The sequence below is a fragment of the Narcine bancroftii genome, chromosome 5 (genome assembly GCF_036971445.1).
Source record: "Narcine bancroftii isolate sNarBan1 chromosome 5, sNarBan1.hap1, whole genome shotgun sequence".
In the NCBI taxonomy this organism is placed as follows: Eukaryota; Metazoa; Chordata; class Chondrichthyes; order Torpediniformes; family Narcinidae; genus Narcine; species Narcine bancroftii.
In genome coordinates this window covers 133,487,779-133,503,502 of record NC_091473.1, presented here as the reverse complement: position 1 = coordinate 133,503,502, position 15,724 = coordinate 133,487,779, and the positions used below count along the sequence as shown (strand labels likewise).

The window sequence follows — 15,724 nt, the reverse complement described above, 5'->3', positions numbered from 1 at the left end:
CCAGGTTTAATGTCCCAAATTTTTGCTTTTTGATCATACCGAATTTTCATTTTTCCCTGAGCAGTTTTTAAATTTTTCCTTGCCATCTCGCAAGCCTGATGTAATCTGTTTTTAAATTTGAAAACATAATCCAACAGATTTGATTGTATATCATTATGTATCCAATAGTAATGGACCCCTGACTTCATGACCAAACACCAACTCAAATGGACTAAAGCCAAGAGACTCCTGAGTTGTCTCTCTAACTGCAAACAATAACAAATGGATTCCTTCATCCCAATCCTTATTTATTTTCCACGCAATAAGCCCTCATCATACTTTTCACGGTTAAATGGAACCTTTCCAAGGCCCCTTGACTTTCAGGATGATAGGCAGATAACACAATTTGATTGGCTCCCAATTCATACACCACCTGTTGAAATATTCCAGACATAAAATTACTCCCATGTTCTGATTGAATTTCCCTTTATAGGCCAAACAGTGTGAAAAATGTTAGCATATCCTTCACAATCATCTTTGCTTAAATGTTTCTCAGGGGAATAGCCTCTGGAAACCTTGAAGCTGTGCACATGAGTGTTAATAAATATTAATTTCCTGCTTTGGTTTTTGGCAATGGGCCAACACAATCCACTATCACTTTTGAGAAGGGCTCCCCGAAATCAGGGATGGGTTGTAAAGGTAAAGGTCCTTGATTAGGCTTGTGCACCAGTTGACAAGTATGACAGGTTCTACAAAAGTTCACAACATCCTTTCTTAATTTCGGCCAATAAAACTGTTTCCTTATCTTTTCTACTGTCTTCTTCACTCCAAGATGGCCTCCTAAAGGTATACTATGAGCTATATTTAATTCCTGTAAGTTTTGGGAATTATAACTTGCCTTACTACTGCCCAGTTTTCACTGGCATGTATTACTTGTGGTCTCCATGTTCTCGTCAATATTCCATCTTGAACAAAGTAACCTTCTGGCACAGTTTCAATTTCCTGGTTAGACAGAATCTTATCTCTTATCCCAGCAAGATCAGGATCATTCTTTTGTCTGGCTATTAATTCTTCTCTTGACAACAGCAAAGCTGGATCCTTGGGTTTGTACTCAATGCTTGCCTCTACTACAGGATCATCACAGACTTTATCTACCTCTACCTTTTTCCTAGACATGGCTCTAGTAATGGCACACACAGGGTAGATTTCTAAATCCTTTTTGGACTCATAAACCAATGGCTTACTTGTGAGTTTCACCACAGGTATGACTTTACCCTCTGCTAAATCATTCTCTAACAAAAGAGAAACTCCATCCACCGGCAGACTTGATCTTATCCCTATCGTAACCGGGCCATTTAACCAAGTCTGATTTCATCACTATTCTGTGCAAAGGTATAAGATCCTTGGCAGTAGGAGCAGGAGTAGACTGCTTCCCTCTTCAGGCCTGCCCTGCCATTCAATATGGTCATGTTGGACTCAACTCCTCTTCTGAACCAAAATGATGTAACTGGAAGCTGGAGTCAGTCTTGTGGACTTAATGGAGGGGTTCTGCAAAGCATTCACCCAGTTTGTGTAAGGTTTCACTAATCTGGAGGAGACCAGATTGTGGTCACCAAATTTCTTATGGTGAAATGGAAGTAATGCAAAAGAATCACTCCTACCACTGAAATAAATGTTTGGGTCAATGGATGGTGGGAAGTGAATCAGTGAAAGGACAAATGTATTTGCAAAGACTCTACCCCTTAAATAATGGGCTTTTTGTGATAGGTATTTTATATATTAATGGGTGGGTAGAATAGCTAAACACATCTTCAGACATTGAAGGGAAATGGAGATGAGATGGGAGATTGTGAAAACTTATATAGTAACCTTTTATGTGTCGATGCAATGTAGACATCCCGGGCGTAACTTAATTAATCTTATTTAAGACATATGTTCAGTTTGTTTACTCCTGCTGGAAATGAGATTATCTGAAGGTCAAACAAAACTACAGCTGTGAAGTGGTATTTTTAGGTACTATTGAGATGTACGAGTCTGTCTCCAATAATTCATTCAACGCACTCCTTAATTCTGATTTGATTTTGGTATCTAATGACTCTTAGTAGTTTATTTGTTGCCTTTGGTTTCCACACGCAATCAGCACCATCAACGTGTCTATGGAATGAAGACAATGGTCTAATGGACATTATCTTAACTGACCTTAAAATCTTTGTTTTGCAACTATATTTTATTGGGTTTTTTAAATTTCTTTGTTGCCTATAGTAAAAAGTAATACGAGTTTGTGAATTGTGACCATTCAGTAACACAGCATATGAGGTTGCCATCCAGATATTGCAGGGGGAAAAAAATAATGCTTTAATTTTGCCTTAAGTAAATTTAGGATGGTTGATTGTGAGAACTTCGAAAAAGTAATCTTAGAAAGGGAAGAAAGTTTTTTTTTAAAAATGTTGTTTCCAATTTTTTATTAAGCTTTATGTATCAAAGTATGATTATAACCATTTTGTGTCAAGAGTTGTGATCCAAATAGTCCTCCTATCATAATTTGTACAGCCAAACACTTCCAGCTCATTTTTCATCTCCAAGCTGATTAATTATCACAAACAAACTTTCACCACCAGACATTTATATCATTCATCCTCTTGGTTTCTACATTTTCTAAGTTCTTCCCTTTGTTCTTCCCTCCCCCTTTTCTGCAACTGAAAACACGTTGAGATCTAACTTTTCCTTGTTCTGAGGAAAGCCCATCTCCACAGATGCTGCCTTATTTGCTGAGTATTTCTAACATGTTCTTTTTCTGATTCAGGACCAAAAGTTGTCTTTTCATTTTTTTTGTATTATTGATTGCTTTGGTATCCTGTTTAACAACTAAACAGATTGATAAAGACTACAAACTTTTGATTTAGTGTCAACTGTGATATTCTAAATAGTTTGAAAAGTTTACACAGTAAAAGTGTTGTGCTAACTGCTTCTCCAACCATGCCATGAATTGTCTTGCTGATGAAATTTTCCCCCTTCAGGGTTCTCCAGATGATAACCTCTTTCTTTCAGGTCACCACAGAGTGCATTTTTGTTTCTCTTATTCCAAGTGAAACATTAGACAGCCAGTCCTCTCCTCTTGCACGAATCACAAGGGCTTTGACCAGGCTGAACTAAGAACTCACAACCCATCTTCCAGATGGGGTTTTCCACAAGCTTGCCAGCTTGTCCTCTTCCAGTCCCAGCTGCTGTTACTCTCTGTAACACTGTGTGTCTCTCTCCCTGAGAGAAAGCCTGTTTGATTCTCTCTGCTTGCAAAACCACATGACCCCTCCTTGAACAGCAATTTCCACTCCAGACAGAAGCAGCTCTGACAAGCTCTTTCATCTGTTGTCTTTTTGTAACCAACAATCCATTAGTGAAGTCTCTCGGGCACTCTCCAAAGCTTTTGTAAAGGCACTGAGGCCCCGACATGTCTAGCCCAAGCAGAGCTCCATATTTTAAATAACATCTGTTTTAAAGTGTTTGTATGTGACCTACACTAACAAACCCTGCCTCAATTTATCTCCCAAAAACATATCTATATTCCATCACAAGAGCTGTTACGAAGAGAAAACTCCAAGAATATTCCTATCTGCCATGATGGCAGGATCCAGCATGTTAGTGTTAAAGACAACCACATTCAACTGGACATGCTGAATAGATGATCTATCTTTGCTTTCTCTTGAAAACCCTACTATCTGAGGAGCCAGTTTCCAGGTAATTCAGTTCATTTTGCTCTACTTGCTATCACGAAATAGCTGAGAGTACTGGATATGTCAAAGGCAGTGTCACTGGAAAAACTAACTCCTTTTCTCCTATCACAAATACTGCTTGATCTGCTAAGTGAGTGGTTATCAACCTGTGTTTCCCACTCACATGCCACCTTCAGTAATCCCTTACTAATATAAGAGCTTCTATGACACAGGATGCCATAGGTTCTCTGTACTTAGAAAAGGATTACTTAAGGTGATAAGTGAGTCGGAAAAAAGAGTTGAGAACCACTGTACTAAGCCTTTCGAGCATTTTTCATTTTGTTTCAGATTTCTGATGTTTGCAGTTTTTATTGTTCAATATCTTAGCTGTAGTATTGAAGGCCTGTGCTCCAAGATCGATTACATCTCCAGCCAAGCCAATCCATTACAGTTACAACATTTGACAATATGGAAATGCCCAGGATTATCCACTAAATGTTAAAGCAGGACAAATCCAACCTGGCTCATCTCTGCCTGATCAATCTATCATTCCTCAACAACAAGATGGAACCTGTTGTGAGCAGTGTTAGTTAGTGCTGCTTTCTTGCAGTTAACTCAGCTTGGGCTTTGTAAGCACTAGAGCTCATCAGAGCCATCATTTGAAGATAGCTAAAAGCTGAATTCCACAGTTGAAAAAAGGTTGCACTTGATGTCAAGGCAGCAGTTGAATGAATTCAGCATTATTGAGCTACATTTACTACCTGCAGCAAGCCTTCTGCGATACTGGCGCTCGAATTGCGAAACCGGGCTGTGATGCCACCAGCCAGTGTACTTTCCACAGTCCACCTGTAGAAGTTGTTGGAAGGACACCTTATCTATCATTAGCTCTCTTCCTGCTCACCCCATCACCTCAGCTTCTTTCTCTTTTACCCTCTCACCTGCATCTACCTGTCAGGATATGTTCCTCCACCTTCCCACTGCACCCCCCACTATTTTATTCAGACATCTGTCTGTTTTTTGGCACTCCTGAGGAAGGTTTAGGCCTGAAGCATCGACTGTGCTTTTTATTTTCCATGGATGCAACATGACATGCTGAGTTCCTCCAGCATTTTTGTATATTGCACTTGGCCCAGCATCTGCAGATTTTCTTGTTTACCTCCTGTAGAAGTTCGACAGATTATCCGATGGCATGCTAAATTTCCTCAGACTCCTTAGAAATTCGAGGCAGTGTGCCTTCTTCAGGGATGCCTTGATGTGCTGACTCCTGGAGAGGTCTTCTGAAATATGGACTCCAAGGAACTTGAAGGTTTTGACTCTACTCCTCCTTCCCATCAATGCATTATGTGATCAATCACAAGAGCTAGTCAAAGGCTGGCTAAACTCTGGCAAGTTACTTGCTTCCTGACACCCAGTCTTTTTCATTATCTACAAGGCTATATTGAAGAGCGTAGGGTCATACAGGGTAGAAACGGGACCTTTGGCCCAACTGCCCACGCTTTCCAAAATGTCTGACTCGCACTAGTCCCACCCACATCCCATATCCCTCTAAACCCATCATGTCCATGTACTGTATCTGTCCTTTTTTTTTCTCAAAAAAATAGCATAATGGAATGCACTCCATTGTTGGGTAACTGCACCCTCTCAAGAAGCACAAAAATATCCAGAGCAAAGCAGACCATTTGATGAACTCCCTAATTATAATTTGCACATAGCAACTTCAACAGGAACCATTAACAAAATGCTCTTCAATTTCTTGCTCATTCTGACAGGACTTTTCAAATGTGTGACCTCTGCTCCTAAGAAAGACTGTGGCATCAAATGCTGGGAACAACATGGTTCCCCTTCACGTTACACATCCTCACTTGCTGCCTCTTCACCCTGGAGCTCCCTATCCAACTGCACTACAGAGGGGCACCTTCACCTGAAGACTGCAGCATTTCAGTTAAGCTACCATGTTGTCAAAAGCAATCAAGCTGTCTAGATTCTGGAAAATATGACTGGAAAAGAAAACAGTTGTTGGATATGTTTTTTTAACCTTTCGGTTTTACGAGATCTTTTCCACCAGATTATCAAGAACAGCTGGTTCTTACTCCAAGTTCTGTATTTAATCCCTTAAATCCCTTAAAATCATTATTCGTCATTTCTTTTCCTCTTTGTTCTATCTCTAAATGTCAATTTAAAAAGCAAATAAAATAAGATTCAGAGCTCCTTTGACATTAGATGAGAATGTTGGGCAGTTTCTCAAAGTAGATCATGCTGTAATTAGTATATTTGCCTATGATCTATAAGCAATGATTTAACATCTCACTTTTTATTGGTAGGGAATGCAATGCAAATCTGCCCATTTTCGACCCTCTTAACAATTCTATCGTTGCTTCCCACAACTAAACATACATTTGCCATAAATTTATCTAAATTTCATTGTATCAGTTTCTATAATCAATCTATCTCAATTATGAAACTGATGTCACAAAATAGATCTTCTATCAAACAATAAGATTCATTCACCAACTTTTCTGATCCTAATATATTTTTGCTTGTATCGCACTATTACAATGGAGGGACACGTTATTTGGAAATTATATTTTTTCCTTTTTCCCACTTTAGACTTCTGATAAGTCTTTCTTTTGATAATACAGTATTTAATTTTATCTTGATTATTTTTCAGTCTCTTCTGTGTAGTAAAAACTATGGCATATCCATTGCATGTATTTGCTAGATTCATTCTATTAATTTTTTCATAGAAAAACTCAATTTCCCTTGAGAATAGCAACAAAATTATTATTTTCGTTAGTTCTGTCTACCTGGAGAAATTGCCAGGAAAGTAAAATAGGGAACTGGGCGAGATGCAGTGAGATCTCCAACAAAAATCAGTATGTGATGCCTTAATCAATTGTTAGGTTACACTTAAGAAATGCAGAGTTAGGTATAGGGTGGCAAAGTTGGCGTGGGGGCAGCATGATGACATAGCAGTTAATTAGCGCAACGCCTTTACAGCGCCAGCGATCGGGAGCTGCGTTCAATGCTGTCTGAAAGAAGTTTGTACGTTCCTCCTGTGTCTATGTGGGTTTTCCCCGGAGGCGTTGGTTTCCTCCCACCCATTCAAAACATACTGTGGAATGTAGGTTAATTGGGTGTAAATTTGGCGGTGTGGACTCGTAGGCCTGTTAGTGTGCTGTATGTCTAAATTTAAATGTAAAAATTTGTGGCCACTGGACTCACAGTAGACACGATGAAATAACCACGCACGGCGTTTTTCGAGTGAATCAAACGGATTTACTCTTCATCGCCCGCGCAACCTTTTAAAAGCCTAAATCATCTGACTTGTCCTGACGTCATCACGCACTGACGTCACATAGCCGGTTCGATGCCTTATGGGAGCCATAGCCCCACTACACAGTGCCGCCCCCAGAACTGGCAGAAAGGTTTGTCCGTCTTTTAGGTGGTCAACCTCTGTGACAGACTGTCAGCTGCTGCATTAAGGAAGACTTGTCCACATAAGCTGGTTTAAGCCTGTCAACGTTGAAAGACTGTGGCTTCCCTCCAATGTCCAATGGATAGTTCTGGCGCTTCTGGACAGTAAATCAAAAAGAGGCTTCATGAGAGAGGCCACAATTACAGGAGACCTTCAAAAATCTACTATTTTTGGTACACAGACAGCCAATCTTTTGCTCATAGTTTTGCTATTATCTGATTCCACCTGCATTGAATTCGCCCATCGTTATTGAATGAAGATCTACTGGGACCAATGCCTGAAGAGGGCGCACAAAATCAGTGCACCGGTGCGGACTCGAAAGGCCAACATGGCCTGTTTCCGCTCCGTAAATGGTTATATGGTTATATAAGCTGCTCCCGGAAGAAACCCACAGTAAAAATTTACCATTCCTAAGAATTTCTAGAAGCTTTAAACCATAGCAGGATTTGAATATTTGGTAATGGCCTGAACATTGGATGGCAGTGGGGTCACCCCTTCTGGAGTAATCCTATGCTCCAAGATATCAATTGCTTCTTGTCCAAAAACACATTTATCTGGACTGAAGGTCAGTCCAAATTCTTGAAGACAAATAAAAAGTGTACAAAAATGTTGCAAATGTCCTTCCTTGGCCACACTGGCCACTAAAATGTCATGGAGGTAAATGAAGACATTGGTTATACCACATCCTAAAGTTTCCATCACCCATTGAAGTGATTGAGCAGCATACTTTAATCTGAATGGCATTCGTAAAAATTCGAACAACCCAAATGGGGTAATTATTGCAGTTTTTGGAACGTCTTCCACCTCTAACCAGTATTTGGTAATAGCCACGCACCAAGTCTATTTTGGAGAAGATCTTTGCTCCATTAAAATTAGCCAAGAAATCCTGAATACAAGGTATCGGATAACGATCTTGGATGGTGGTGTTGTTAAGCCGCCTGTAATCTCCACAAGGTCTCCAACCTCCATTGTGTTTTGGGACCATATGTAATGGGGATATCCAGGGGCTGTCAGACCTACGAATTATGCCTAGTTCCTCTTCCTTAGCTAAACACAGCTTCTCTGGAGGAAAGTGACGTGCTTTAGCATGGATAGGTGGGCCGTTAGCACAAATGCAGTGAGTAACACCGTGCTTTGTAGTGGAGGCAGAAAATTGTAGAGCAGTAATCTCAGGGACGTCTTCCAACAGCTTGGAGAATTCATCCACTGGTTTACTTATTGTTTGGAGGCGCAGAGCAGGGGTAGGCATCTACCAGAGAAATGGTCTGAAAAGAAGTTCCATCTATTAACCGACACCCTTTTAAGTTGACGAGGAATGAATGAGCCCGAAGAAAATCTGCACCAAACAAAGGTCGGAATACTGCTGCTATAATAAATGACCAAGTGTAAAGATGATTCTCAGACTTGGCATTCGTCTTCCTGGTGCCAAAGGTCAGAATGTTGGAACTGTTAACTGCTCGTAGTTGCAGGTCCAGGGTGGGATGGCATGTGTCAAAACTGGTGGATGGAAATAGACTAACTTCAATTTTCGCTGGGACAACTGATCCCATACATGCAGTGGGCTTGCAGGTTTGTCGCCAACAGCCGCAGCCCTTACTGGCAGTTGGCCTGGGTGTTTCTGCAAACGAGCAGGGTGGAAGGCACTTGCGGGCATTTATTCCCCAACGCCTGTGATAATAATACCAAGTTGAGGTGTCCACAGGCTGCATGCCCGTTGTGGGGCTTTTTCTGTTTGTAGGGAGTGATGTGTTAAGAGCACTAGAGTGCGACACAGGGTCAAGAGTGGTTGCGCGGACTTGTCTTTCCTTACTGTCCTATTGAGCCAGCCATAGAATGTCTGCTTCTGCCACTACAGCCCTTGGGTCTTCAAATAAACATTTGGATAACAAGAGCCTAAAAACAGCTGCTCGAATAGCATGGGACTTTCGCCAGATGCCAGGAACAGCATTTCATCCATTCATTCTCAAGAGGCGCGGTCTCCCAACCCATCAAGATGCAGTAGTTTGGCTGCCCTTTTCCTACGGGACGTACCATATACCTGTAATGAAAAAGTGCTTTTGAAGTGTCATACTTTCTGGTACGTGGTGGATCCCGTAAGACGTCACCAATCATCTTAGCGATGGCTTGGTCCAGGGCACTGACGAGATGGTAATCACGGGCGGTGTCCAACTTGACTTTGCGAAGATGAAATTGACCTTCAGCCTGTTGGAACCACAGTTCGCTGTCCAGGAAGGGGGCAGCTTCACAGCGATGGCTGCAGAGTCCATGTTCGTCCAAAAATACGTTTTTTGCCTCATCAGAGTCACCAATTGTAGCCACTGGAATCACAGAGGACACGTTGAAATAACCATGCAAGGTATTCTTCGAGTGAATCAAGCGGATTTACTCTTCATAACCCACGCAACCTTTCAAAAGGCTGAATCACGCACCCGACACTCACTGATGACATTATGCACTAGTTCGATGCCTCTGGGAGTTGTAATGCTGCCATAGCGTCGCCACAAATTTAAATTTAAGATACAAGTGATTGTCGACCAAATTTAAGGGATTGGATAGCTGCACTTGTTCCGCATTTTTAAAGCTCTTATTTGGTCATATTGCAAAGCAGTGTTGTGAACAGTCTACTGGAATATTTGAGTTGTTTGGGATAAATTCAAAATATCTTTATCTGTTGTTGATTTTAATGCAATACAATAGTGCACGAGGAAAGTAATTTTTAAATGCAAATTCTTTTCAAAATATTTTAATTGAGTTTAACATTTAAATCCTATCCTATATACAAGTCTACTAATATCATGTCATATCATGTACATATCACAAATTAATATAAATGTAATTCAAAAGACCTATCCATATTTGTTTATTTAACATTATTTCTTAAAAATAATTCTAGCTAGAAACCAAGTACGTTGCGTTAGACGATCCCTTGGTTAAGACGCGGAGTAAATACTGTCTAACTTTATGATGTGATCTAAGGCGACTATAATTAAACCCATATATAACCAGTTAATCTAAAAAAGGAATAAAAAATCTAAAACTAAATGCAAATTTTATGTATTTCTCCCATGCCAACCCCACTCCCTCCCCATTCCGATCTCTGATGCCAGCACTACCCACAATGCTGGACATTGGGAACAAAATGCCATTATAGGTCCTTCAGTACGACAAGAAGCAAAGCTATGAAGAGGAAACTTTCTCCTGTAACCCTAACTGCAGCATGAAATTATCTTTAGATAAATGAAAGAGAGAAAAGGGAATAAAATACAGGATCCGTCAGTTACCATTCCTGAAATCTGATCATTAAGCTCCAAGTTCAACATCACAAGTCATTCAGAAATAATGTGTGTGGTTTTTTTTTCCAAAAGGTCAACTGTTCAGATAGCAAACTTTATCCAGTATCCCAGCTCACAAAGTTAGATCCTTTTTCTCCTTGTTCACCCTCAAAAACTACATCCATCACGTCATTCAAGTTCATATTTATTTGTCTCCAATGTGAGATCATTAGCGAGCCAATCCCAACCTCCCAATCACAAATTTTATTGCAGCAGCGGATACAAGCTCCAATACCGTGAGAGGCCTCGTGGATTTTTTTTGGGGGTTGTTTTGATGGTGCTTTTCAACATTGATTGGAAATTCAGTGGTTATGAAGCACCTCATTGATCTGCACAGAGCCCTTGAATGCTTGAACAATCACTCCTCAGATAGCATAAAAATTAGGAAATATGTCAACACTTGTATTTATTACATTCTCAGAAGGCCTTAATTTTGGAAATCACCCAGAATAAAATGGATTATTAGTCTTTCATCTTTCTGAAGTGGAGGGATAATGTATCATTTTCAAGCAGCAGAATTTTTAAGTTATAACTCATGATGATGTGCATGGATTGTGAAAGCTATCCACATGGAAAGATTATAACCTAATTCATTGTTTCAGACCTCACTACCCTGGAAATGCAAGAACGCATTCCATAAGAAGCTGCCTCATTTATTCGTGCAACCTGGTTAGCAGGAGTCCATGCTTTGAATCGAATACTTAATCATGTGATTGTCGACCAAACTTAAGGGATTGGATAACTGCACTTGTTCGGCAGCTATCAGATGCTACTTTTCATTACATTTTTAAGGCTCATATTTGGTCATATTGCAAAGCAGTGTTGTGAACAGTCCACTGAAATATTTGAATTGTATACTGAAATGCAGAGAGGAAAAGCTTTTGTTTTTTGAGTTATCCAGGCAAGTCAACCCACACTTAAGTATAGCAGATAGTGCAATAACAAATCAAAAGTGCAGGAACTAGTTTTACAGTAAGTCAGAGTCAACGTATAGTGTTACAAAATTAAGAACACAGTATAGAGTTAAAGCCATTCAAAGGTGTCATCTTTGACATTTTAACTTTTGACATTAGAATTGCAATCATCTTTGATATTTTGACTTCTATCAAGCTAAATATTTGCAATTTATTTCTCTAACTATTGTTACTGGATCAATATGTCCTCTTAAAATTGGAGAATATTAATATAACCCACTCTTCACAAAAAAATTACTATTTGCTTAATGCTTGTCTCCTTGTGTTGTGAGTTAATACCACATTCTAATATTATGAAAATTACTTCACTACCTAAAACATGCACATTTCTAAATCATCGTTTAAGATTGCCCGGTAGTGAGGTTGCTATAGCTACACCTATATTATAGCTCTCGGTTCTTGCCCTAAGGCCGTAGATCGAATCCACAAGAGAAGAAACACACACACACACACACACACACACACACACACACACACACACACACACACACACATCAGAAGAGTGTATTCGACACTGACTTTATTGAGTGGCAGCTCTGCCTTATATAGTCAGCTCGGCTGCGTTACCACAGGGGCTTGGCTTGAGCAGGCCAGCTGCCAATTGGTTACCTTGGATGCCCAGGCCCCAATTGGGCCCCAGCGATCCATCGGTGGTGATTGGCCAGTTTCGGTGCTCTGCCGGCGGCCACACGATGCTTTGCTGGTCGCCACATTTGACAGCCATTTCCTGTGTCGGCCTGAGGCGCAGGCCGCTACACGACTACCCCCTGAACTGGTGATTGGGGTTCTGTTTTTAGGAGGCTGACCCCTGTGCCATTGGGTCAGGTGAGTAATGGGCTGGTCAAAGTCCATGTAGGCTGGTTTCAAGTCTCTTCCCTGCCGCCAAAACACGTGGAGCCATTGTGTCTGAGAACACGGTATGGCTTCTCGTAAGGCTGCTGTAGAGGTGGCCGGTAAGCCCCACACCGAACAGACATGTATTTACAGTCAGTAAAGTTCTTTGGGACGTAGTGCAGGTTTGGCCGTGGGGTCTAGGTGCTCGCATAGTCAGGACAATGTGGTTGCCGGGTGCTCCCCTATGTCCTTGGGCCACCACAAATTCACCCGGTATAACGAGGGGTATGCCATAGTCTAGCTCAGCAGAGGATGCCTCGAGGACCTCCTTGGGTGTGGTGTGGATGCCTAACAGGACCCAAGGGAGTTTGTCGGCCCAGATAGGTCAAGTAAGCCATGCCATTAAGGCTGCCTTAAGGTGTCTGTGGAACCTCTCCACCAACCCATTGATTGACCTATGGGTGATACGCCGTGGTGTGGTGGAGTTGGGTCCCTGGGGTGTGCGCTATGGTGGTCCACAGACTGAAAATGAATTGGACACCCTGTCCAATGTAAGGTGTTCTGGACCACAAAACGTGCTACTCAAGTGTTAAGTAAAGCCTATGCACGTGCTTCTGTGGCACCGCCTCTGGCCATCGGGTCATCCCAGTCGACCATTATGAGAAAGTAATGTGCGCCTCTGGATACGGGTAGGGGCCCCACAATGTCAATGTGCATGTGCTGATGTGGCGACGTGCTGGCTCGATTGTCAGGATTTTGGATGACTGGCACTGAGTACAAGTCCTGGCCCACAGGGCGACCTCTTGGCAGAGGCCGTACCGGACATACCTGTTTGCCATCATTTTGACTGTAGTCCTGATGGTGGGGTGAGCCAAGTTGTGGACCGAGTCAAAAACCCACGTCTTCCATGCAGCCAGAATGACAGGGCAAGGTTTACCCGTCGAGGTGTTGCAGAGCAGCGTGCAATTGCCAGGGGTGATCTGGATGTCCTCCAGTTGTAAGCCGGTGAGCACTGTCTGGTACTCCAGAATGTCAGGGTCGTGTAGTTGATGCCAGGGGTAGGGTCGTGATAGCCGGACAGGATAGGGCGTCAGCCACCACGTTGGATTTGCCAGCTACATGTTCAATGTCCATGATAGATTCCAAAGATATAGAACAGGTGTCACTGTTACCTGGCTGACCTCAGATCTGACACCTTACTGAAGGCGAAGGTAAGGGGTTTGTGGTCTGTATAAATTTTGAAATTCCTGTCCTCCAGAAAGTAATGCAAGTGCTGAATTGCCAGGTATAAGGCTAATAGTTCTCTATCAAAGGCACTGTACTTGAGCTTTGCTGACCTGAGGTGCTTACTGAGAAAGGCCAACGGTTGCCATTGCCCATTTACCAGTTGCTCAAGTTCACCCCTGACCACTGTGCTGGAGGCAGTCAGGGTGTTTTTAGTGGCCTGGAAGGCCTCAGTCGCCTCCTGGGTCCATTGTGTTTTCACTGGGTCCTGCCATGAGGGGAAAGAGTGGGCTCATGATGCAGGCCACTGCAAGTATGAAGCTGCGATAAAAGTTGACCATACCTGCAAACTCTTGTGGTCCCTTCACCATCGATGCCGTGGGGAAAGAGCAAATAGCATTCACCTTAGTGGGTAATGGTCTGGCTGCATGTTGGTCGATACGATGGCCCAGGAAGTCAATATTCTCTCGGCAAAACTGGCACTTGGCTGGGTTGATGGTTGAAATCGCTCAGTCTGGAGATTAATTGTTTTAAGTGGGCGGCATGTTGGTGCAGGTGTGGTGGGCGATTAAAATGTCGTCAAAGTAGACAAAGCAAAATGCTCTCGGTTATAGCCCTAAAGCTGTAGCTCGAGTCCACAGGAGAAGAAAAACACACACATCAGTAGAGTTTATTCAACGTTGACTTTATTCAGTGGCAGCTCTGCCTTTTATAGTCAGCTCGGCCGCGTCACCACCGGGGCGTGGCTTGAGTGGACCGGCTGCCAATTGGTTAACTCAGATGCCCGGGCCCTAATTGGGCCCCCTGTGATCCACCGGCAGTGATTGGCCAGTTTCACCGCTCAGCCGACGGCCTATGGAAATGGGTGTTTCAGCCCGCACAATGCCGTGTTGGCCACGGCATCCCCGCCATTGCACATTGAATGGCTGAAATCTGTCTATGAATCTCATGGATGTGTATGCAAGGGAAAAGTAATGTCAGTAAACTCAGATTATGTGAGCATTTGCATAACATGTCTAAAAATTATCATTCTAATTTTCAATTTTTATGAATAGAATAAGCTTTTTGAAATGAAAATATAATTCTAGATAGACAGACGAATATGCAAGGAATAGAGGGATATTTATCATGTTCAAGCAGCAGAGTTTTATTTTAATTTATTTTTGGTACAGATCTCATGGGCCGGAGGGCCTGTTTCCCTGCTGTACTCTTTGTATGTGTTAAAACTGAATTGGAAGTGTTCCCATTTGCAGCCATTACTGAACAGGATTATGCAGGCATGTGACTGATCTGTTGGTCATCCATGCATGTCCTCCTGCAGAGGTTTTGGACTCTGTCCTACTTCGTGTGCATTTGGGAAAGAAAGTAGCTCGAAATATTTGAAAATGGATGAATTATCAGCAGATCTTCAACTGCCATCTGCTTTGGGAAAGCAACAATACTGAATTTTACTAAAGTAACTGAATACAGGGTATTGGTTCACATCGAAAGGCCGACATGGCCTGTTTCTGCTTCGTAAATGGTTATATTGTTATAAAGTGACAGTCCCACACAAATGGAATTGGAAAAATAAGCTGATCTAGTTTTGTTTTAAAAAAAAAATCACTAATTTATTGGAAAAATCTTTTTCAGCTTTTGTCAGAAGTGATAAGCCCAACATGTTCAAGGGACTACAGATCAAGGTAACTTCAAAACATTTCTATAAGATGCTCTTTAAGCAGCTCACTGCACAAAGGTGGTTGCGGATTTTTTTCATTGGTGAAAATCTCTTGCAGTTCAGCGCCCTGAATGTTAACCAAAGATCTTTTTGCAAGCTTGCACTTCTTCTAATCCTGCCGATGTGTCAGTGTGCTGTCCTTGATTGTGTGGAGCAGTGCAACAGCACAGCTAGTCCAGCCACTGCCTTATAGCACCAGAGACAGGATTCATTCTTGACCTCTGGTTCTGTCTGTGTTGAGCTTGTGCATTTTCCCTGTGAATAGGATGGTTTCCTCTGAATGGTTCAGTTTCTTCCCTCATCCCAAAGACTGGGTAGCTTAATTGGTCGCTGTAAATTGCCACCAGTATGTTATTAACTGGAGGGAGTTAATGAGATCAATGTAGGATTAGTGCCCATGTTTGGTTGACTATGAGTGCAGACTTGGTGGACTGAAAGGCTTGATCCGTGCTGTATCTGGCTGTCCCTATGACCTATTA

The 15,724-nt window shown here is 42.0% G+C and overlaps 1 protein-coding gene across 1 annotated transcript in view; it reads left to right on the top strand.

The window, feature by feature from the left end:
* selenof (selenoprotein F) overlaps positions 1-15,724 on the top strand; it is a 68,672-nt gene that overhangs the window by 41,500 nt on the left and 11,448 nt on the right. The window contains exon 4 of the mRNA XM_069939108.1: positions 15,161-15,210. Within this exon, the coding sequence (XP_069795209.1) occupies positions 15,161-15,210 (50 nt within the window). The remainder of the gene's footprint in view (positions 1-15,160; positions 15,211-15,724) is intronic.